Source organism: Eschscholzia californica, unplaced genomic scaffold, assembly GCF_041429995.1.
Source record: "Eschscholzia californica isolate CP2 unplaced genomic scaffold, dmEscCali1.0.p SCAF_2, whole genome shotgun sequence".
Classification (NCBI taxonomy): domain Eukaryota; kingdom Viridiplantae; phylum Streptophyta; class Magnoliopsida; order Ranunculales; family Papaveraceae; genus Eschscholzia; species Eschscholzia californica.
Genome location: NW_028238309.1, coordinates 22039012 through 22063023, shown reverse-complemented (window position 1 = coordinate 22063023; position 24012 = coordinate 22039012). Strand labels below are relative to the sequence as shown.

Sequence of the window (24012 nt, the reverse complement as noted above, 5' to 3'; positions counted from 1 at the left end):
TCGCTCTACTGTGATGTGGTCTTGGGAGGGTATGTTGTAAAGCAAGCCCACATTGGTGGGAGACAGGAGTGTGGTGCTCCTCTTAAGAGGTTAAGCACCATTCCCTAGTGAGGCCTTTTAAAACCGTGAGGCCCAGGTGTGCCAAAGCGAACAGTATCACTAGCAGCTCGGAAGGCTGGTCCGCACTATTCTATAACACGCTATCAGCACGATTCGCTCTATTATGATGTGGTCTTGAGAGGGTGTGTTGTAAAGCAATCCCACATTGGTGGGAGACTGGAGTGTGGTGCTCTTCTTAAGAGGTTAAGTTCCCTTCCCTAGTGAGGCCTTTTAAATCCATTAAGCCCAAGTGTGCCAAAGCGGACAATATCACTAGTAGCCCGGAAGGCTGGTCCGTACCATCCCATAATAAAAATAAAATAGTCAACAATTCTTCCAACAAAAATGAAATAAAATAAAATCAGCCTTTTAAACTCTTTTTCATCATACTTTCATCAAAAAAAAAAAAAAACTCTTTTTCATCATAGCTTTGTAAATGGGCAAAGCCAAAGCGGAGGTAAAGAAAGGGAAAGTGACGGAGGAAGGTTCACTTCCATCTAGATTTTCGGCCGTTTTAGTCGTCGGATGAGATTGAAGAGCAACAGAGTTTGGTTCTTTATGGGATTCAGGCTTTCTCTCTCCAACGGCATAATATCTTAAGCAATCTGGTCCCAACGGCTGAGATTGAAAGGCCTGAACCGAAAATCAGCCTTTCTCTCCAACGGCACGGCATAATATCTTGCTCAATCTTCTAATTGATTTCTTCTAAAACTTCCAGTAATTGATTTCACAAAATGAAACTTGATCGAGATTGTCGATCGGTGGAAGAAGAATTACTACAACGGCAACTAAGAAATACTTCCATGCCCTAAGGCATTTGTGCTTTTTGAAGTGCGAAATTCAGTCCGCATTCTTGAATCTTGATAAAGATCGTCAACCGATCAGACTCTAAGAATCAGGTTGGTCTTTCATGCCCTAACGCCTTCAAAACCTAATTTGTTTTGAGAGAGAGAGAGAGTTATTGGTGATTTTTCTTTTAAAAGGGTAATACTTCAAACAATTTAAATCATTATAATCAAAATCAAGAACTCATGCATCGATGAAAGAAGAATCGACTACCTCAGCCAGAAAGAATCAGGTTGCTCTTTCATGCCCTAACACCATCAAACCTAATTCGTTTTGTTTGTGTTTTTGGTGGATGAATCTGTTTTTCATCCATAACATTAAATGCTTCCTGAAGTCTTTGATCTTTAACCTTTTTGAGTTAATTAGGTCGATCCTATGCATATGAGAAGGCTGCTGGATTGGTATAAATTTAGGGTTTTATTTACATTTTGAAAACCCCCAAGGAGAACAGATGATTTTATTTTCATTTTGTTTTAGAACTCTGTTGCATCTTCTAATAGGATTAGGGGTAGCGAAACTTCATTAAGATTGTGAAGGGTACAGTTTGATATGGTTAGATGGCTCTTACTAGCTAAAAGAACATTGACATACCCTTTTTTCCTTTTCAAGTAAATCATGTTCCCAAATCCCAGTTACCATGATATCTTACATCTAGTTGCCATGAAATCTTAATCTAGTTACCATGAAATCTTACGTGATACCTACACTTTGGCATAGAACATCCTCTCCGAAAACCATTTAGGGTAAGTTATCACAACCCTAACTTTAGCAGATACTTTGCGAGTTAATAGGAAATGATTTGCTTTTCAAATTCAGGTATATAGCTGTTCGCATGGTTTCATGTATATGAAAGGTTTATGCTGCCAGTTTGATTTTAGAGTGAAATAAATATTAACTTCTATGACATTTTTGTTCTCTTTAATTAGAAGTATCCAGTACTCTTTTTACTCATTTGCCTGTTGGGATATTACCTGAATGTGAAGTGGAAGCTATATTCATATACTTCGCTATTATCTGTCTTGTCTTCTGCAGATCGAGCGATCTGGTTAATTAGATTAACTTGTTCATTCCATATCTCTAATGTTTATATTATTATGATGTTTTTAACATTTTCATAAGAAGCCCATCGTGTTGGTTCTATTGTATAGCAATTCAAACTTGAGCTTGGTTATCCATTTGATGAAGGAAACTGCTGACTGGTTGCTCGTGGAGGGTAAATTTTTAATTTTTTCCCCTTTCCAAGTTAAGTTTTTTCGCTTTAACCAATCCTAGACTGGCTCCCATAGGAGCTTTGTGCTCCATGAATACGTCTTTATTGGAGCTTGTTTGAGTTTATTTGTGTATTGTATTTTTGAGTTGTGTTTAGTTTTCGCCCACACAACCATTACAAGTGTTTGTGTTTAAATATATCCAGCACTTGGTTTTTGGTTCTTGTTGAGAGTCTCTCACTATCATTTTCTTACCGCACATGTGCATTCATTCACATATTCATGCACACAAACATGTAAATTGACTGCATAGCTTCGAAATCCACTTTTATTCGACTACGTAACAAAATCCTTTTTTATTGATCGTCTTTGTAGCTTTGACAGCCACTAAATTGCTATTGGTTTTATGTAAGCATGTTAACAGATCTGAGTCCTGGCACAGCTCTGGCTGAGAAGGTATTTTTTTCACTTCGTGGAGCTTTTATGGTTTTGTAAAGTCTACAATGCTCACATTATTAGATGTACATTACTCAAAAATACATCTCTTTGTACTTTTGTTTTGAAAGATTTTTCATTACAAGGAAAAATAGGGTTTGAAAGTTCATGCTCCTAAAAGACGAATTTAGACCATGTTCTTGTGGTTTATTCTCTTATATGCTTAAACAGTCATTCTTGAGCATCATGAGTTGTATATCATATAGTTGCTGAATTTTGCTAATGTGTTATGTCTAGGAGATCCCTCGGACATTGTGAAGTGGTATGTTGATGATTCAAGAGACAAAAATCCATGAAAAGCCCGAAGCAACCATGACTATCTACAAAAAGTTTCCTCAATGAAGATTTCGGATTATGATGGATAAGACTAAACTTAATATATGTTGTTATGTAACAATCAACTGTTCACATATCCTTTAGGACAAAGGTATTCTTTCTTCATCTCTTTTGACACTGCCAATGTGATCATATTCTCGCATTACTGATAAAATATTATAAAAACATATTCTTAATGCAGTCTCTCCACAGGGAACTGATATGTCGATGATTCATGAATCCATGAGAAGTAAAAAAGTGATCAATTTTAACTTGTCGCTTTCTAACATAAATTTCTTGTAGAAGCTGGATAAGACTAAAGACACCAACAAGCAATGTAGGCAATTAGAGGAATTACAGAGAAAATGAGAGTGTCCGCAGGGTATGTTTAAGCTGGATAACTAAATGCTTATTCCGGACATACATGAAAGTAAGTTACTCTCGACGCTCTCATACATGGGTTCAGATCTATCATTTTTAGATTATTTTAAGTGTTGCATCTATGCCCGGAATAAGCATTTAGTTATTGCATCCAGGTATATCACTCTTCCAGTCTTTATTGCCCCTTGAGAGTATTTTGACACTCTTTTCTTTTCTCTTTGATCTTCTTGAATTTCTTTCTTCCTTTCTTTTCATGTTTTTTTTCTTTTCTTTTTTATCCAGATATAGGCTATGAGAATACAGCAGAAGACATAATGAACGTTCCCGTGGTCACTACGCTTGGAATGAATTTTTCACTACTCAAATTGATTTTAAAATTTATATAAGTTTCTTCTACTAAGTTTGTGTTGGATAAGTTTGTCCTATAATCTTTTATGAGAATACAGCAGAAGACATAATGAACGTTCCATTTGTGCTACTTGCAGATGGGGAATTATGTAGTAGATACTATTGAGGGCCTTAACGCCAGTTAATCGCTGTTTATTTCAAGTTAATCCATGGCCAAAAAATAAGTTTGATATTGTATTTTATCACATAATGTTGCATGCTTTGGCCACGATTCCAATCTTTACGTGGAACATTTGATCACACGTTTAATAACTTCTGATAACACCAAGAAGAGGCGTCTCTTTGTCAAAATTTTCGCTGAATTTTAGATTGCTTTACAGGTTTCAACAAGCAAGGGATTGAAGGTGCAAAACTTTCACAGTTATATGGAACAAAGTCATGAGCAGTTTGTGGGAAGAAGACACCTCATAACTCACAAGTAATAAAAAGAGTTCCTAATCATATACTGGTGGTATGTAGGCCTTTTAAGTTTGAAGGGGTATACCGTATATGAACAAAACACTTATTTCATTTGTAATTGCAATAGAAGATGCCCATAACTGTTTAAGGTAAACCTTGAGTTTGAGCAGATCTAGAATTGATTACTGTTAAGAGAATAATGAGCGGTTTTATGTTGTTGATATTTTTCTTTGATTTTGGCAAATATGCTATCGATAAATGCAATCTGTTTACCTCAAGGAAGCTAGCACACATTTAGGCTCAATAATAGAAGAAACAACTCTTAGACGCCTAGTATTTGGAGGTTATCTTCGATCTAAGGTAAGCATGTGTATTGTTAAAATTTTATGTCTATTATATTGCTGATTATAACCAGGGGCGGACCCATGTGTAGGGGTGTGTGGGGGCACGTGCCCCCACAGGTTCATGGTTTAAAATTCTTACTGGCTATAGTGATTCTTTTAAGGTATAGCTGCAATATAAAAGTCAACAGAAGCCAAAGCATGGCTTCCTGGTGCGATGAAAGGATGTCTGTACTGAAGGTTTGGCGTTCGATTCCCCTCGGTCAATTCTCCATTTTGGTTTTTTTGGATTAATATATTCTTGCTCCATATTTCTGACCAGTTTATTCTTGGTCCCTGCAAATTCAAATTTGGGTTTTCCTTTGCTAAGGTTCCACCAAAACTCTGTAAGAGTTATTTCTTTTCCCTAGTTATACTCTCTTTATCATTCAGTTTCTTTCTATTATTGTTTCTGACCGATGTATTTTGTGAAACTGCCCTTCTCTCTCGATCTCTCTCCCCCTTTTACACTCACTTTCCTTAACTCCTATAAAGAACGCATTTCGTGGTTATTTCTTTTAAGATACAAAGGTCTCTCATTCTATTACAAAGAAATTTTACATATTCTTTTTATATAATTTAAATGTGTGTACGATTAATTATTGATATTGAGATTATTAATGGTCATTGTTTTGAACCACACATAGGGATGTTGAGACAATTCACTTATGACCAAATAAATACAGTAACTTTAGCATAGATTAGTAATGTAACTCCACAATCTGCCAATATTTGATTTTTAATTATTTATGATTTATTATAACTAAAAAGTGCCCCCCAAAAAAACATTTTCTAGGTTTGCCACTGATCATAACCTCCTTATATTGGAAGGTTTCTAACTCTGTTAACTGAATAGAGAAACGTGCACTAAATCCCAGTGGAAGTCTGAGAGAAACGAGGAGAGGATGGATCTCACTGTTTACTAGCTGAGATAGATGGGGACATTGCAACTCCCAAAGACGCCTTGGAATATTTACAACTACCAAAATCTTGGATGGACAAAACACATATCATTGCAGCAGGTTGGTTAGTTCACTATTTTTCACACAAATTCTGGTTGCGACATTATCCAAACTTAGGCCTTCCTCCTTTCCAACGGCAGTTCACCTGTCACATGATACCATAAATTCGACAAAAGACAGAATTAACAAGTGTTGTCAACTCGAGGAGATTGGGTTGCGTGTTCTGTTCTATGTTGAATCAATCAAGTTAGTTGTCATATTGTCGGTCAGAATTTGGTTAGGTTATCATATTATCAAAGCCAACTATATGATAGATCCCAATGCAGTCCCATTTTTTATTCTGCCTAATTGAATTTGTAGCTCCCGAGTTAGCAATCAATGATGCTAAACAGTTTATGTGAGGCTTTCCTAAACCGAAAATGCTAATTGTAGTGTTAAGCAAATGTTTGGAATTTTAGTCATAGATCCAGATAACGAGATTCAGTCTAAAAACAGATGCTGCATAATAGATGAAACTTATTCTACTACCCGAGGATGTCATATTGTAAGGCACTTAAGCTTGAATAGTACTCATTATCGATGGTGTTATGTTCTTGAAGTCTTTGAATTAGTTAGGTCGTTTTTATGCATAGTTAAGACTTAAGATTAATTTCTTCCTTAATTTGAATATATCTCGTGCTGTGTCTTAAATTCGGTTTATCGACAATGCTAACACTGTCAATTGCAGTCTTGCAGATGAAAGTGCTGAATTCCCCTTAATGAGGAAGCTGGGAATTCCTCTTAATTGAGGAAAAAAATAGTTGTTGGTTTGTTGTTTTACTTGCTTAAATATATGATCTCCCTTCTTTTGGTTACCGGTACTTCTGTAAGAAACTGAAGTGATTGTACGATTGCAGATCGAAGTGCTGAATTCATATGTTACCCCAAGAAAAACGTAAGTTAGTTTCACTCTTCAATTATCTTGTACGCCTTGGGATTACTTTTATTTTATATCTATATGATGCTACATGTTGATGCCTCAGCTATTTGGGTACTGACTAGTTGTTTCTTTGTCATGATATTGTTAACTTGTGCAAGAGCCGCTGCATGGTAAGAGCGTATACAAGTTGGGCTACTTAAAAAGGCAATAGGAATTTTAGATTCTTAGATCTAAATACAAGGACTTACATTGTTTAAGGTTTGAAGCTTGTTTACCATATGGGTTTCAATCAGTCCATAAAGCTAGCTCCATTATAATTTCGTTTGGTTGCTGCTATCTGTCGTCTTTCACTATGGTTAGTTTTATTTATTTTTGGTCTACTACTTCCGATCAATTTGGTCATACTGCAGGTATACGGCTAACATTGACCTTAAGAGCGTGAGGTCTTTGATATGGGAGCAGGGGAGGTAGTGAACCTACAACCCAGGAAAATATTCAAATCGCATCAGGTGAGATTTGATCTGTCATTGTCACTACATATCATATACCAACCTCAAACATTTAATGCCTGTTTTTTCATTCAATATTATTAAGAACTTAGGATCTGGTTAATTAAATTAACTTGTTCTTGTGCGATTTCTCTAATTTTTTTTTATTATTTTGATACTTCTAAAATTTCCTATTGTGTGTGCTTTATTCTATAGCAATCCAAACTTGAGGAGCAAAAAAATGGATATTTCCTGATGAACCCTTTTAGGCGACACAAGCAACTCCAATACACATTCGGTGACAAAGGTAATGTGTTTTACAGTTTTATTTAAGTGAATCAGACTTGATCCAATTTCGAGCATTAGGTTCGCTTTGATGAAGAAAATTGCTCACTGGCTGTCTTCGCTGTAAATAAGAGAGAGTTCCTTAGACTGGCCCTCGGAGAAGCTTTGTGCTTCAGGAATACGTTCTAATTTCAATCCACTTTTTTTTTTTAGCAATGTCTAATGAAGAGCTTATTGATGGTGGGAATAAGAAACTGGATAAGACGGGTCAGGCTATTGAACGGTCGAAAATAGTCTGAGTTAACTTAAAACATTTCTTTGTGTAAATGTTGTTATAAGCAGTGGGGTCTCCCCTTAAAAGTTAATGTAGGATGTGCAGTTGTGGAACAAACAATTGAAGTGATAGCTCAAACTGGATCTACCTTGAAGAGCAAAGTGAGTAGATTTAGTAGTTCCTTAGGCATCTGATACCAGACTGAAGTTAATACGATTGTTTTTGAATTTTCAGTTAGAAGTATCTTGTGTTGCGAATGCAAATTGTTAGGGAGAGTAATCAAGGCAGGCCAGGTACCAGAGCAGCTAAGGCCATTTTATTGATTTTACGTTAAAATTAAGGATGCTGCAAAAAACATATGCTAGGACAGAACTTACAGGGTTACATATTGATGATAGTTTGGATTCTTGACTTATGGTAAAGTAATTAAAGCTCTAGATACAAATGACTTTTATAGATTTATGACATAATAGAGTTCTGAGAATCATCACCTCAAGTCTGACATCTTCCACTACGGCACTACGCCACTACGCCACTACCATATGTCATGTTGTGGGAACTGTTATTTTTGTCGGCCTTTCTTTGTGTGTGTAAGTTAGTTTGAGTGAGTTTCTCTCTGTGTTTATGTTTTGTGTTTGGCTGAGCTTGTTAGAGTTTGCTTGTGGATTGTATTGTTGGGTTTGGTTTTGTGTTTGTTTGTATTTTGTATCTGTGTTTGGGTGTAATTTTCTCGTTCACACGACCACTGCAAGTGTTTGTGTTTATCTATCTCCAGCATTTGGTTTTTGGTTCTTGCTGAGAGATGCCCACGATCGTTTTCTTACTGCACATATGCATGCACACAAACATATAAACTGGACTGCATAGGTTTTAAATCCAATTTTATTGTTTGACGATTTGGCGAAATCCACTTTCCTTCATTGTCTATGTAGCTCTGACATCCACTTGATTTCCGTTGGTGTTGTTTAAGCATGTTTACAAATCTGAATTGTTGCAGCTCTTGCTGAGAAGGTACTTTTTAATTTCGCGGAAGTTTATGGTTTGTAAAGTCTAACTGCTCAAATTATTAGAGTTCTTTACTTAAATAAAAATTTTCTTCGTATTTTTGAAATGTTTTTCATTACAGAAATAAGGGTTTGAGTGTTTGACGGTGCAAGCTCCAAAAAGACGAATTCAGACCATGTTCTTGTGGATTATTCTGTTATAAGGTTAAACAATCATGGATTATATATCATATCTTTGTAGGTTAAGATAGCAGATGTATGAGTTCTGATTCAAGCTTGATATTTCCTAAATTCGGCAATGGTGTTTTGTCAGATTAATAACTAAGGTTTGCTTCCCTTTGTTTCTGTTGGGTGCTAATATATGCTCAACAGATTTGGGTGTTCGATCAGAGGAACCCTTGTCTATTGGAATAGAATCCAATATTTATTGTCTCTCTGTATTTCCAATTGCAAGTGTTTTCTTAACATCTTAAAAATCTCAAATTTGATTTTTTGACACTTCCTCATTGTTTTTTTTTTGTTGAAAGACACTTCCTCATTGTTAGGTGTGAAAATGCTTTTATGGATTCATGAAAATCCTACTTTTCATATATTCTTGTGGTTTTTTGAAGTATAAAAACGTACAAAAATGGGATGACATTGTCAAGTCATACACGGGAAAGCATCGTATCAACAGATAAAGTTGTTGCATTACGAGCAAACTGTTTTTTTGCCCATTTCAATGATTTTGAGTGTCTTGCTTTTGTTGGTTGTGTTTAAAGAGAAACACATAATTTTTGTATGGTAAAACATAAAAAAATAATCTTGTTTTGGGTGTTTGGGTGTTTTGGACTTAGTTTTCAACATATTTGGATTTTCAACTAAAGGAACCCAGGTATGTTTGAACCTATATATATATATATATTGTCCTTTTATATTTCCAATTGTGAATGTTGTTTGAGCATCTTGACCTTAAAACCTTGCAGTAAAGATTTTGTTCATGATCGAAAATTGTATATGACGGGATATTGCAGGTTTCTAGGGTTTAAAAGAGCAATTCCCTTGAAGCAGATTGCTTTTATCAGCACTCTATGAGAACTATGTCAGCTTCCTGCACAAAGGGAGCAGCTGGATAGGTATGACCATATGAAAGAAAGTCATAAGTAGCTTCAGCCTTCAGGGCATGAAATTAGTAAATTGCATTTTAAATGTGTGGGTCTTGTTGTTCAGTCAGGATGAAATTGGCATTTTGGATGTACAAGTCCTGTAAGATTAAAGACCACCGTTGGTGATCACAAAAAGACACTGTTAGGAATCAAAGAGACGGTTTAGTTTTAATGCTTGGCAACTGTCTAGGAGATCCCTCTTTACATTGCCACGTACCCGGTACCATTGGCCATAAGAGATTGAGCTCTTTGGTATAGGAGCACGGGAGGTAGTGAACCTACAGAGCATGAACATATTCAAATTGCATCAGGTGATATTTGATCTGCAATGTCATGTCTTTACATCTCAAATTGCTACCTCAAACATTTAATGCCTGCTTTGTCAATTAACATTATTAGGAACTTAGGATCTGGTTAATTAAATTTACTTGTTCTTTTTGCCATTTTTCTAATTTTTATATTATTCTGATATTTTTAACATTTTAATAAGAAGCCCAATGTGGTGTTTCTATTGTATACTGGTCCTTACTTGAACTTGGTTATCCATTTGCGGAGCAACAAAGATTTGTGAAAGATGGATAAGGCCTGATTAAATTGCTTCTAGGTGACACATTTAGCAACAAAGTAAATGTGTTTTACAGATTTACCATCAAAGTTATGTGTTTTACAAATCTAGTTAAGTGAGTCAGCCTTTCTTCCCTCTCATTTATAGTTTGGTTTTAATCATCTCATCAAGCTAGTATCTGTCATCTTTCACTTTCTGTTGTTATGGCGTAACCTGAAGTCCTTGCTGTTTGTTTTTTGTGTACAGGTTCTGATCAATTTAGTGACACTGCACGTCTGCACGTATACGGCTAACATTGACGATAAGAGAGTTGAGGTCTTTGATATAGGACCAAGGGTCCAACAACCCAGGAAAATATTCAAAGCATCAGGTGAGATTTGATCTGTCACTTTCTTTATATGTGAAATAGTAACCTCAAACATGTAATGCCTGTTTTGTCATTCAATATTAATATATTATTAGGAACTTAGGATGTGGTAAAATAAATTTACTTGTTCGTTTTGCCAATTTTGTGATTTTTATATTATTTTGATATTTGTAACATCTTCAAAAGAAGCCCATTGTGTTGAATCTATTGTATATCGATGCCTACTTGTACTTGGTTATCCTTCCGAGGAGCAAAAAAGGTTTGTGAAAGATCGATACGACCTGATGAATTGCTTCTTCAGTACAAGGAAATTGAGTTTGAGGGTTTAAGCTCCAAAACGACGAACTCAAACCATGTTTTTGTGGTTTATACTCTTATATTTGCACACTAATGAGTTCTGTTTTTAACTGATATTTGCTAGTTTCTGCTATGGCACTATGTCAGATTAATAATTAGGTTTGCTTCCTTTGGTTGGCGTGGGTACTATCATACGCTCAACACATTTGGATGTTCAACTATAGGAGCCCTTGTAATCTTGCATGTTCAAACTTGTAAAAGAATGTTCATTGTCCCTCTGTATTTCCAACTGTAAGTGTTTATTGAGCATCTTGAAAACCTCGAATTTGATTTTTTTCTTACACTTTCTCATTAGTAGTTGTTAAAATGCTTTTATGTGTTGATGAAGATCCTATTTTTCATGTATTCTTGTGGTTTTGAAGTATGAAAAAGTACGAAATTGCAATCACATTGTCAAGTCTTGCACGGGAAACCATCGTATCAATAGATAGAGCTGTTGCATTAAGCGTAAAGTGCTTCTTCAACCTTTGTCTTACTTTTGTTGGTTGTGTTTGAAGAGAAAAAAGTAATATTTGTATTGTAAAATACAATCTTCTTGTGGGTGTTTTGGACTTTGTTTTCGTTTTTTGTAATACCATAGATTTTATTCATTGATGTGTTGTGAAACCTTCTCAAGATTGCAATTACTTACCGGTGTGACTTCACTAAGTGAAGGGCGTGTTTCAGAAAAGGTAATAAGACTACCTTTTCAAATTACCACGGTGTTTTTATACTTGCTTTGTGATGTACTGGGAGCTATGTTCCCACATACTTAGATGTGGATTCAAAACTCACACTGCCGTATGGTAAGATTTCCTTTATTCTGGTCACAGGTTATTTAATCTTTTTATGACATTGGTGTTTGTATTTTGCTTCTTCTTAGTTCATATATTTCTATTAACCTTGTGCACGTCGTGCGCTGATATAAGCTTAGACTTTAGAAGGTAAACTCAATTAACTATTAATGTAGAGGGGGTTAGTTAAAAGCAACCCATGGTTCATGTTTGGGGGTTTGCTGAAATATGACTTGCAAAAACATCTTCGAACTTCGAAGTCCCGCCAGTGGAGAAGTGATATGGATGCCTCTTGTTTCTGTTAATTTTTCCGTTTGTTACGTCAAATTCTGCTTTTTTTGGTCTTTTTGGATTAAAATATGTTTGGAGTTTCACTCTGGGGTTATGTGACACAATTCCAGATAATGAGATTCAATATGTAATAAGTCGCCGCATAATAGGTGAAACTTAGTTTAATATCGAGGATGCCATATTGTAAAGCACTTAAGCTTGAAAAGTAATCATTTTTCATGATGATGGTCTGTATAAGAAAATATTAAGAAGTAGAATACCTCTCAAAGACCACAAGCTCTAAAGGGAAACAACTAAACTAAAATTAAATACTTATGTAAAAGATCTCTTAGAGCAATTTTATGCTGAAATGGACATTTCACAAAACCAGTAGTTACATATATGATATTGCATCTCAACGGCCATTTATTCTCAAATAAATTTCAATTTTATTGCATGTTAAAGAACTAAACTACCCCTTGGTCTTTTTGTAGTCCTCTTGCGCTTTGTGCTTGGTTTTTGTGTTTATGTTTTTTTTCCGTGTTCGTATAAGTGTTCATTTGTGCATTTGTATTTGTGATCCTGGTCATGTTTGTATCTGATCGGTTGTTGTGTTTGGTCTCTGGCTTTGTGTGTTTGTATGTGTTTTGTGGCGTGGATGTTGTTATTTTTGGTGTCTGGTGTGGTGCTTATGTGTACTGTTTGTGTTCATTTGTATGTATGTATTTGTGTTCCTGATGCTGTTCGTGTTTTATTGGTGGTTGTGTTTGAGTTAGAGTAAGAGTTTGGTGCTTGTGTTTGTGTGGTTGTGTATTTGTTTGTGTTCGTGTCAGTGTTCGTTTTTTATTAGTCTTTGGGTTCTTGTTTGTATTTGTGTCTGATTGATGGTTGTGTTAGAGCTAGTGTTTGAGTTTGGAGTTTGGAGTCTTTATTGTACCTGTGTGTTTGTTGTATGTGGTTGCATATGCTATAGTACTTGATGCAGGATGGGATGTAAATTCATTTCATGTCGAGATTTTGCATTAATATTTGTTTCAGATGTGGTTTATGGATAGTGTTGTGTCTGTCAAGTTAGGAACTGGAATTAAATGTCTTGGAATTTGATATTATCTCTCTAACAACTATTTCAACTCCCCACCTATCCCAAATTTTTTACTCCTACTTGCCTGTCCCAAGCCCGCAAAAAGGAGGGGAGATGATTCTTGTTCTTAGTTGTTTTTAGGAAAACTTCTCACCAGACTTAAGATGATGAGTTCCGAAACTTCAAGATGTTGGGATTGGATGTAGCTTACCTAATTGGAGGAGATACAATTTCCAAGTGGTGTAGTTTCCGGTATGGAGATTGATGCTGTTGTGGGTTACCTGTTAGATTCACTGGTATAGGATCAAGTTCCAAACATAATATTCGTTTCTTCTGGATTTCCTTTTATCTTCGAAAGATTTCTGTATATGATTGTATTTGCAGGTAGATGCTGCTTCAAAGCGGAAACTCTGCTGGGACTGCTTTCAACGAGAAGGGAAATCGTGTGGCTATCGCATCAGTCCATAAAAGATGAAAATGCTGAAAATATTGGTAATCTTAACCCAACGACTTTCGTTAAGCACTTCATTAAGAATTATGAGATGAAAGAGGAAGATACAGGTACTATAGTTTGGTTTTCCTTAGATCCCTTCTAGTCTCCTATGAGTTTAAATTTTAATTGCTTCCCTGTTCTTTCAGTGATCTATTAGTCGTGCTACAGCCCTTGTGTATTGTACTATATATTTGTCCATTTGGTGTTTTCAATCCCGGTTAGGAACGGAGAGCATATTGGTTTCAACTTTTTTGATTCTCAGAGATGTACTGGAGACAATGCTGTAATTAAAGCTCTTCGCAAATCTGAGATTTTAGAGTTTGACATAAAATAAGGAACACTTCCTTATTGTGTTTCCTTATTGTGTCGTTACTGGGTCAGTCTATACTGCTGTAGCTGTTCCATATTTTTCTTCTGAAGTGAGTACAGTTTCAATATCTTTTAAGTACTTTTTTCTTATTAAGTGTTTCGTAATGGGGTTCTTACTTCTTAGTATGATACTCAAGAGGACACACCCATTAAATTGTAAGAGAAATACTTCTATTTAATGACACAGTCAGAAGATGAACATCTTGTACTGATATCTTAATACAGTTTCAGTGATTGATCTTGCAAAGTGGTTGTGGTCATTTCGTCTTGGGATTGCAGCTGACATAAAAACATCTGTTATGAGACAATGTTAACACTCATGTGAGCAGATAAGCAAGTCATTTCATAACATGTTTTCTTGTTATCCACGGGTTCTTAATCTTAAAAGGCTTCTCTTACTTAAACTAGAACTAATATATTATTATATCATTACCAGCAAGCAACTGAGAAATTCGAAAGCACTGCTGTTTCGGCTATAGCCGTACTCTATTGGACAAATTACTTCAGCATTTACTGCAAATGGGATCACCAATCTATTCTTCTGTGGTAATTGATGATCACAATCACTAATTCTATGTCCAGATTCTTTTCGCGAGTGTCGGTAACTCAATTTCTTTTTTACATTTTCCTTTTTCTTGTTTACAGATTGAAGTGAGCCTCCACAGTCAAGTATTCTTTAAATGTGTTGATATCCTGTCTGTTGTTGATCATCTCCTTGTTAGGTTATGTAATAACACTTGATTCTCCGATCTCATAACGTATTTTTCCTCTCTCATCTTTGTTGTTTTGGGCTTGAATGCAGGCTATCGCTGGCCATGCTCTTAATTTTCTTCAGTTGCTGAACAAATTCTGATCGATCTTCAACCTTTCAAATCTTTCCATTTAATTTGTTAATTCCTTTCTTTTTTGTTAACTATGCAGCTAAGTTTATCTAGTATTATTCATGTTCTAATAGGTTTTTGTCTTTTTAACTACAGATGTCCTCAGGAGCATTATTATTTATAACATGATTAGAATTTGAGAATGTGAACGTGAAGGCATTTTATAGATGCCCATAAGCATATATCCATCAGGCTGATCTTGATCTAACTGAACTGGATATAAAGAAACTCGTGAGATTGATCCTAGTAACACATATTTATTTTTCTAACCAATAATTGCAGAAAGCATGCTGGAAAAACAAGAGAAATGTTGTGCAAGGAAAAATGTCTGATGGGTTGTATGGTGGTTAGGGGAACTAGAGCTAAAGTACGACGTACAACTAGAAGGATACCAAGTTTTATGAGAATATATTCTCAAATGTGAGCAAATTAGACTCTCCTGATTCAAATGTAAGTGTCAAACAGAACTTTTTTTTTTTTCAATCGTTTGTTTTTTTTCTTCCGTTTGTATTAGCTTAAATGAGTTTATTTGTGTGTTTTTGGGTTTATTTTTGTGTTTGTGGTCGTGAATGTTGTTGTGTTTTGTTTTTGTACTTGTGTTTTGTTTGTGTTTATATTTGTTGGCCGTGTTGGTATAAGTGTTTTGTTTGTGCGTTTGTATTTGTGATCATGTTCATGTTTGTATCTGATTGGTGCTTGTGTTAGAGTTAGACTTGGAGTTTGGTGCTTGTGTTAGAGTTAGACTTGGAGTTTGGTGCTTGGGTTTGTATGTTGGTTTGTGTTCGTACAACTGTTCGTTTTTGGGTTTGTATTTGTGTTTGTATTAATGCTTGTCTCGGGATTTGTTTTTCTATGTGTTTGTTGTCGTGGATGTGGTTGTGTTTGGTGTTTGTGGTTGTGTTTGTGTTTGGTTTTCGTGTTTATATTTGTTGTTTGTGTTGGTATAAGTGTTCGTTTGTGCGCCTGTATGTGTTTCTGATGCTGTTTATGTTCCATTGCTGGTAGTGTTTGTGTTATAGTTGGATTTTGGTGCTTGCGTTTGTCTAGTTGTGTGTTTGTTTGTCTTGGTATTGGTGTTCAATTTTGGTTTCTATTTGCGTTCTTGTTGCTATTTGTGTCTGATTGGTGGTTGTGTTTTAGATAGTGGTGGAGTTTGGACCTTCTATTTGTCTATCTGTGTGTTTGTTTTATGTGTTTGCAGACGCTATTGTACTTGTTTCAAGATAAGATGGATATTCGTATCGTTTAGAGATTTTTATATTATATGTGGTGTATGGATCATATTTTGTGTCAAATTAGGAGTTGGAATTAAGTGTTGTGGAATGTGATATTACCTCTCTAACAACCATTTTAACTCCACTTATCCGATGTTTGGTACTCGTACTTGCTGGTACCAAGCCTGCAGCAACGAAGGAAGATGATTCCTGTTCTTAGTTGTTGAGGAAAAATTCCCACAGGAAAAGATGATAAATTTTGGAACTTCAAGATACTGGGGCTGTTATGGGTTACCTAATTGGAGGAGATCCAATTTCCAAGTGGTGTAGTTTCTTCTGGGTTACCTAATGGAGATTGATATTGTTCTGGGTTACCTATTAGGTTTGCTGGTACAAAATCAAGTCCCAACGACAATTTTTGTTTCTTCTGGCTTTCCTTTTATGCTCGAAAGACTTGTCTATGAGGTTGTGTTTACAGATTAATGCTGCCACAAATAAGAAAACTCTTATGGGCCTGCTTTCAACGATAAGAGAAATTGTGTAGCTATGGCATCAGTCCCTAAAAGATGAAAATTCTGAAAATACTGATAATCTTATACCAACGACTTTCATTGAGCACTTCATTAAGGAATATGAGAAGAAAGAGGAATATACTGGTACTGTAGTTTGGATTTCCTTATTTTCCTTCTAGTCTCCTATGAGTTTAAAATATTAAAAGTTTAAAATAGTCCTTTTAGGCTTTACTGATACAATATTTTTCCTTTGTAAAGCATTTGGAAAGGTGTTTCAGTATAAGGAAATTGAGTTTGAAGGTTTAAGCTCCAAACCTATTTTTCCCTTTTTCTCATTTGCCATTGTTGCATGTAGATATGTCTCCGACTCTCCTTCAGCAATATTATGAGAACTATGACAGGACAACGCATGTTTCTAGGGTTCAAAACTGAAATCAGAGTGCTTCTATCAGTGATATTATGGGAACTATGTCAGATTCCTGGACAAAGGGGAGCATGGAGATAGTTATGAACGAAGTCATAAGTAGCTTCAGGGAACCAAACATAGTCGCTGGGTTAGTTGTTTAACTTGTTTTTATATGTTCTCCATTATTTTGGTTACCAGTACTTCTGTTAGTAACTGAATTGATTGTACCATTTCAAATCGAAGTGCTGAATTCATATCCCTAGGAAAGCGTTTAGTTAGTTGCATTCTTCTAGTTATCTTTCCAATATAAGGCAAGTCTTGTGGCAACTAAAAGTACTTTGCCAGCACTGGTGCATCTTGTATGCTCTAGGTTACCTTTTCATTTTGTATCTATATGATGATACATGTTTATGGCTTTATGCATCAGTTATTTGGGTTCTGACTAGTTGTATCTATGACATTACCATACTTCCAGTACGACACAAGAGAAAAAATGTTCACTTGCGCAAGAGCGGCTGCACTGATAAGAGCGTATACAAGTCGGGATACGTAAAAAGGTCAGAGGAATTTTAGATTCTTCGATCTATATAGAAAGACTTACGTGGTTTAAGGTGTGAAGCTTATTTAGCATATGGATCGTTTCATCAAGCTGGCTTAATTATAAGTTCGTTTGGTGCTATCTGTCATCTTTTACTTTGTGTAGTTACGGCATAACCTGAAGTCTTTGCTTCTAGTTTTATGTATTTATTTACATGTTCTGATCAATTTGGTGATATGGATTGCCACGTACCTGGTACCATTGGCCATAAGAGATTGACCTCTTTGATATAGGAGCACGGGAGGTAGTGAACCTACAGAGCATGAACATATTCAAATTGCGTCAGGTGATGTTTGATCTGTCAATGTCATGTCTTTACATCTCAAATTGCTACCTCAAACATTTAATGCCTGTTTCTTCAATTAACATTATTAGGAACTCAGGATCTGATTGATTAAATTTACTTTTTCTTTTTGCCATTTCTCTAATTTTTATATTATTCTGATATTTTTAACATTTTCATAGGACGCCCAATGTGTTGTTTCTATTGTAAACTGATCCTTACTTGAACTTGGTTATCCATTTGCGGAGCAACAAAGATTTGTGAAAGATGGATAAGGCCTGATGAAATTGCTTCTAGGTGACACATTTCGCAACAAATTTGATGTGTTTTACAGATTTACCAACAAAGTTATGTGTTTTACAAATCTAGTTAAGTGAGTCAGCCTCAATGCAATTTCTAGGATTAGGTTCGATTTGGTGAAGGAAACTGCTGACTGGATCCTCTTTGGAGGTCATCAATGTTTTTCCCTTTTCAAGTTATGTAGTGTTCACTATAAACATGAGAGAGTACCCTAGCCTGGCTCTGACAGAAGCTTTGTGCTTCAAGAATACATTTTATTTTTTCCGCAATGTCTTTTGAAGAGCTTGTTGATGGTGGGAAGAAAAAAATAGATGGGATGGATAAGGTGATTGACCAGTGAAAAGTGGTGTGAGTAACTTAAAAAAATTCTTTGCCTAACAGTTTATATAACGACGGAAGGCTCACCTTGGAAATTTATGTAGGTCGTGGGAGAAATATTTGAAGTGGGAGATCAAACTGGAACGGCCTTGAAGGGTCAAGTGAGTAGGTTAAGTGCGAGTTTGTTAATAGTTCCTTAAACATCTGATAACAAATGTAAGTTAATACAGTGGCCACTCTTCCTACTTGCTAGCATGATTCCTTACCTTACATTTCATTTCTTTTAATGTACTTGTATTATATTGATATTGTAATCTACCTTTCAGATCCTAAAAGCACATATGTCAGCCCAATTTCATCTTTGGATGAGTATAGGTAAGTTTTCATTTTGGTGGGTCTTTTATTGCTTGTAAAGCCTACACTGCTACATTATTAGATGTACTTTACTTTAGTAGTATTTTCTTTTTTACATTTAAAAGGTTTTTCATTACAAGGAAGTAGGGTTTAAAGGTGCAAGCTCCAAAAACACAAATTTAGACCATGTTTTTTTGGTTTATTCTCTTATATGCTTAAGCAATCATCTTCATCATCATGAGTTATATATCATATCTTTGCAGGATAAAATTGCATATCAATGAGTTTCAATTTAAGCTGATATTGCTAAATTGTGGTATGGTGTTATGCCAGATTATGACCAAGGTTTGTTTCCCTTTGTTGTTGTTCGATACTAACATATGCTCAAGATGTTTGGATGTTCAACTAGAGGGACCCTTGTATACTTTTTCATTGTTAGTTGTTGAAATGCTTTTATGTATTGAAGAAGATGCTATTTTTCATGTATTTTTGAGGTTTTATAGCTCAAAAAATTGCAAAAATTGGATAACATTCAACACCGGAAAGCATCGTATCAACAGATAGAGCTTTGCTTTACGAGTAAAATGCTTCTTCAACCCTCTAAATGGTTTCTACTCTCTTACTTTTGTTGGTTGTGTTTGAAGTGAAAAGCTTTTTATATGGTAAAAGATAATTTTCTTGTGGGTTTTTTGGATTTTCACCTTACGTAACCTTGGTATGTTTAAACCAATATATATTGTCCTTTTGTACTTCCAATTGCAAATGTTATTTGAGCATCTTGAAAGCCTTAAGTTTGATCTTTTCTTCTCATTTTTAGTTGTTATAATGCATTTTATGTATGAAGATCCTACTTTTCAAGTATTCCTTGAGTTTTGACGTATGAAAAAGTGCAAAAATGGGGTGACGTTGTCAAGTCATACCGTGGATAGCCTTGTTCTTATGATTTTTGTATTTGTATAAATGTTTTGTAGGGTCTGAGTGCTGAGGTGGTAGATAACTATAGTAAGATGATGGTACTTTAGAAGATGGGTAATATAGAAATCTATGAAAGGATATGGAAATTTTCTGTTCCAATTGTTGCATATAATCATGTCTCACTTATTTCATTTTATTTAATCTTTTGTATCGTATGTCTGTTGCTATTACCATCGATAATCTAATAATTTTTTTATACAAATGTTTATGCCCTTTAATTGACAACATTTTCATTCTTTAGTTACTTTAAGTTATAACCTTGGAGCAAAGATTTTGTTCATGATTGAAAATTGTATATGACAGGATAATGCAGGTTTCTAGGGTTCAAAAGAGTGATTTGCTTGACACATAGTGCTTTTTTAATCAGCAATCTAGAAGAACTACAGAGCAAGGGGATAGGTATGAAACGAAGTCATAAGTAGCTTCAGCCTTCAGAGAACGCAATCAATACACACATTTTAACTCTGTTGGTCTTGTCGTTCAATCGTGATTCAATCAGCCTTTTAAATGTATGTGTCTTGTAAGATTAAAGACCATCATCTGACCCTAGTCTTTCTGAACCACTAACAGTTCTTGTCCATACTGGTGCTCGCTAAGAGACACGTTAGGAATCAAAATGAGTGTTCAGTTTTAAGTCTTGCCAACTGTCTAGTAGATCCCTTTCGACATTGTGAAGTTGCATGTTGATATTCAAGAATCTGGATAACATTAAAGAAACCAATTGACAAAGTACTCTGTTAGAGGAATTTACAGTGAATTGAGAGTGTAAGCGAGTAATGTTTTATATATAGCTCAAGTTTAAGTGGGAGCTCAAACTGGAGCCACGTGAGGGGTTAAATGCCAGGTTTGTACTAGTTACTATTACATCTGATACCAGACTGAAGTTAATACAGTGCCCATGGCTACCCTTCTTAGCTGCAAGCAAGATTTATTCCGCACCTTACATGTCATTTCTTTTAATGTTTTTGTATAATACTGATAACTAATCTGTCTTTCAGATCCTAAAAGCACATATGGCAGCCCGATTTCATCTTTGGGGAATTATTTGTTCTATTATTAAATGCCCTGAGTAATTTAAACTTGTTCTCTGTGTCTTGGTTGAAGAGTAAACTGACAAAAGGTTGTTTTCTTTTTGTGTAGTTTCAGCATTTGGTACTGAAAATATGTTATTGTCTTTTTGAATTTTCAGTTAAAAATATGATATGCTTGTACCTTCTATCAAGAATGGGGGAGGAATCAAGGCTGCCCAGGTACCAGAGCAGCTAGGGTCGTCTAATTGATTTTATGTTAGTTAAGGTATGCCGCAAAACATATGCTGTAAGGACAGAACTTACTGAATTACGGACTGATGGTAGTTGAATTCTCGACTTAGTGTCAACTAACTAAACCTCTAGGTATAGTAGACTTCTAGAGGTTTGTTACATTATTGATAGTAGTTGAACTTACTCAAAAGTCTAGCATCTCCCACAACCATCTTGTTTTATGAATTATTATTTTGCCGGCTCTTTGTGTTTCTGTTAGTTTGAGTGAGTTTCTTTCTGTTTCTGGTTTGTGTTTGTTTGAGCTTGTTTGAGTTTAACTTTGTATTGGGTTTGGGGGATGGGTTAGGGTCTGGGTTTGTTTTTATTTTTTGTATTTGTGGTTGTGTTTAATTTTCTCTCCGATGCGACCATTACAAGTGATTGTGTTTAATTATCTCCAGCACTTGTTTTTCGGTTCTAATTCAGAGTAACACTCTATTCTTTTCTTATCGCACATGTGCATTCATTCGCAGGTTCATGCAGGCAAACGTGTCAATGGACTTTGTAGATTTGATATCCACTTTCAGTGATTGTCTATGTAGCTTTGGCGTTCCCTTAATTGTTATTGGTTTTATGAAAGCATGTTAAAAGTCTGAATATTTGCAGCTATTGTTGAGAGAAAGTACGTTTTCATCTCGTGGAACTTTTATAGTTTGTAAAGTTTAAACTGCTCACATTATTAGATATCCTTTACTCAAATAGTTTTTTTCTTTGTACATTTGAACTTTCTAAAAGATCCCTCTGGACATTGTGAAGTGGTATGTTGATGATTCAAGAATCCATCTAAAAGGTCTTGTGCAACTGTGACCTTCCAAACAAATATTTCTTGTGTTTGAAGAATTTGGATTATAAGGGAGAAGACAACACCTAATATCTGTTTTTGCTTTAACAGTCAAATTTTTGCACATCCTTTAGGTCAAAGGTTTCTTTCTTCACCTCTTTAGACACTGTCAATGTAATCTTATTCAGACATTACTGACAACATATTAAAAAAGCATACTCATACATTATGCACTCTCTCTCTGTACAGGGAACTGATATGTTGATGATTCATGAATCCATGAGAATGTAAAAGTGATGAAGTTTAACTTGTCTTGTTCTACATAAATTGCTTCTGGAAGCTGGATAGGATTAAAGACTCCAATGGACGCAGTAAGCAGTTGGAAGAATTTTACAGGGAAAATGATAGTGTAAGCGGGGTATGTTTAAGATACTGCTCATGTTTCTGCGTTTTATTCCTTTCAATTACTTTTGTTGTCTGAAGTTTTGTTCACATCTTAGCTCTTACAACTTGCGGCATGCCTTTCAGGCTAGTGTCAGCTTTCATCTAGTCTACAGTAGAAGTCGTCGAGTAAGTTACGTATAAACTTGTTATCTTGTCAAATAGTCCGAGCTTGTTCACTTTATCTCTTTCATTTGGCAACTGAACGAATTTGTAAACATAGCAATAGTTTTGCTTATTAAATTGGTTGATCAAATATTTTGATCCAGAAATTAAAGCTGACGAAGCTGAGAATACTCTTGAACTCAGAAGAAAAAGAAGTCACTTGTTAGTTGCTTAACTTGTTTTAATATATGTACCTTTGTTTCGGTACTAGTAATTATGTAAGTAACCTACGTGTTTGTACCATTGCAGATCGAAGTGCTAAATTCATAGGCTACCCTAAGAAAAACGCAAGTTAGTTCCACTCTTCTAGTTATCTTTCACAACTCTATCTTGTATGCTCTGAGATTCATTTTCTTGTTAAAATATATGATACCACATGTTTATACATCAATTATTTGGGTACTGACTACTTGTATCTATGACATGATAAGATATCTAATCCGAGACAAGAGACAAAAATGTTAACTTGCACAAGAGCAGTAGCACTGACAAGACCGTATATAAATGGGGATACTTAAAAAGGCCAGAGTAATTTCTTAGATCTATATACAAGGATTTACATGGTTTAAGTTTTAGAGCTTGTTTACTATTTGGTTTTAATCATCTCATCAAGCTAGCTCCATTATAAGTTCGTTTAACTGCTAATATCTGTCATCTTTCACTTTCTGTTGTTATGGCGTAACCTGAAGTCCTTGCTTCTGTTTGTTTTTTGTGTACAGGTTCTGATCAATTTGGTGATACTGCACGTATACGGCTAACATTGAAGATAAGGGAGTTGAGGTCTTTGATATTGGACCAAGGGTTAGTGAACCAACAACCCAGGAAAATATTCAAAGCATCAGGTGAGATTTTATATTATTAGGAACTTAGGATGTGGTAAAATAAATTTACTTGTTCTTTTTGCCAATTTTGTGATTTTTATATTATTTTGATATTTTTAACATTTCCATAAGAAGCCCATTGTGTTGAATCTATTGTATATCGATGCCTACTTGTACTTGGTCATCCTTCTGAGGAGCAAAAAAGGTTTATGAGAGATCGATACGACCTCATGAATTGCTTCTAGGCAACACAAGCAATCCTCAAACACACATTTTGCGACAAAGTTAATGTGTTTTACAACTTAAGTTAAGTGAGTCATACTTGATGCAATTCCTAGGATTTGGTTTTATTTGACGAACGAAACTGCTGACTGGTTGCTCTTTGGAGGACAATTTCAATTTCTTTCCCTTTTCTAGTTAAGTTGCCTTCGCTATAAATAAGAGAGAATGCCTTAGATTGGCTACCAGAGAATTTTGGTGCTTGAAGGGTAATTCTTATTTAGCTCTTGTTTATCTTTTCAGCAATTCCTAGTCAAGAGCTTATTGATGGTGGGAAGAAGAAAATGGTTGACACCAATCAGGCTAACTTAAAAAATTTATTTATGTAACAATTGACATCTGTTATACCCAATGGGGCCTCACCTTGAGAATTAGTGTAGGTTGTTGAACAAACAATTGAAGTGAGGGCTCAAACTGGAGCGACCTGAAGGGTCATGTGAGCAGGTTAAATGCCAAGTTGTTACTAGTTCCTTATACAACTGATACGACATTGAAGTATA

At 35.3% G+C, this 24012-nt stretch overlaps 1 protein-coding gene and 1 long non-coding RNA gene across 4 annotated transcripts; both read left to right on the top strand.

Moving 5' to 3' along the window:
- The first annotated feature begins 616 nt into the window (after positions 1–616).
- On the top strand, positions 617–24012 carry LOC147556910 (uncharacterized). Of its 3 annotated transcripts, XM_086657915.1 has the most exons (21): positions 617–998; positions 6229–6921; positions 7117–7207; positions 7556–7620; positions 7694–7752; positions 8392–8789; positions 9477–9578; positions 9673–9919; positions 10420–13933; positions 14109–14204; positions 14320–14429; positions 14529–15214; positions 20028–21020; positions 21499–21647; positions 21761–21947; positions 22056–22224; positions 22335–22376; positions 22517–22574; positions 22662–22703; positions 23132–23254; positions 23893–24012. In XM_086657915.1, exons 2-5 carry the CDS (start codon positions 6865–6867, stop codon positions 7727–7729), a joined length of 249 nt encoding a protein of 82 aa, XP_086514041.1. In that variant the 5' UTR covers positions 617–998; positions 6229–6864; the 3' UTR covers positions 7730–7752; positions 8392–8789; positions 9477–9578; positions 9673–9919; positions 10420–13933; positions 14109–14204; positions 14320–14429; positions 14529–15214; positions 20028–21020; positions 21499–21647; positions 21761–21947; positions 22056–22224; positions 22335–22376; positions 22517–22574; positions 22662–22703; positions 23132–23254; positions 23893–24012. The 3 variants fall into 3 exon arrangements, with proteins under 3 accessions (XP_086514041.1, XP_086514042.1, XP_086514040.1); XM_086657916.1 differs by lacking the exons at positions 617–998; positions 6229–6921; positions 7117–7207; ... (15 more) ...; positions 22662–22703; positions 23893–24012 and adding exons at positions 15246–18074; positions 23756–23886; XM_086657914.1 differs by lacking the exons at positions 617–998; positions 6229–6921; positions 7117–7207; ... (13 more) ...; positions 22335–22376; positions 22517–22574 and having other exon boundaries at positions 22585–22703; positions 23756–24012.
- Positions 18081–19308, top strand: LOC147556911 (uncharacterized). The gene is made up of 2 exons (XR_015233653.1): positions 18081–18611; positions 18722–19308. It is a non-coding gene; the product is annotated as an uncharacterized LOC147556911 (long non-coding RNA).

Excerpts from the sequence above, each read along its gene's own strand:
- LOC147556910 (XM_086657914.1), top strand. The coding sequence starts at position 22,601 with ATGTACCTTTGTTTCGGTACTAGTAATTATGTAAGTAACCTACGTGTT. Across the intron at positions 22,704-23,131 it reads CTACCCTAAGAAAAACGCAA|GTTCTGATCAATTTGGTGAT; the intron begins GTTAGTTCCACT and ends TTTTGTGTACAG. Across the intron at positions 23,255-23,755 it reads GAAAATATTCAAAGCATCAG|CAATTCCTAGTCAAGAGCTT; the intron begins GTGAGATTTTAT and ends TTATCTTTTCAG.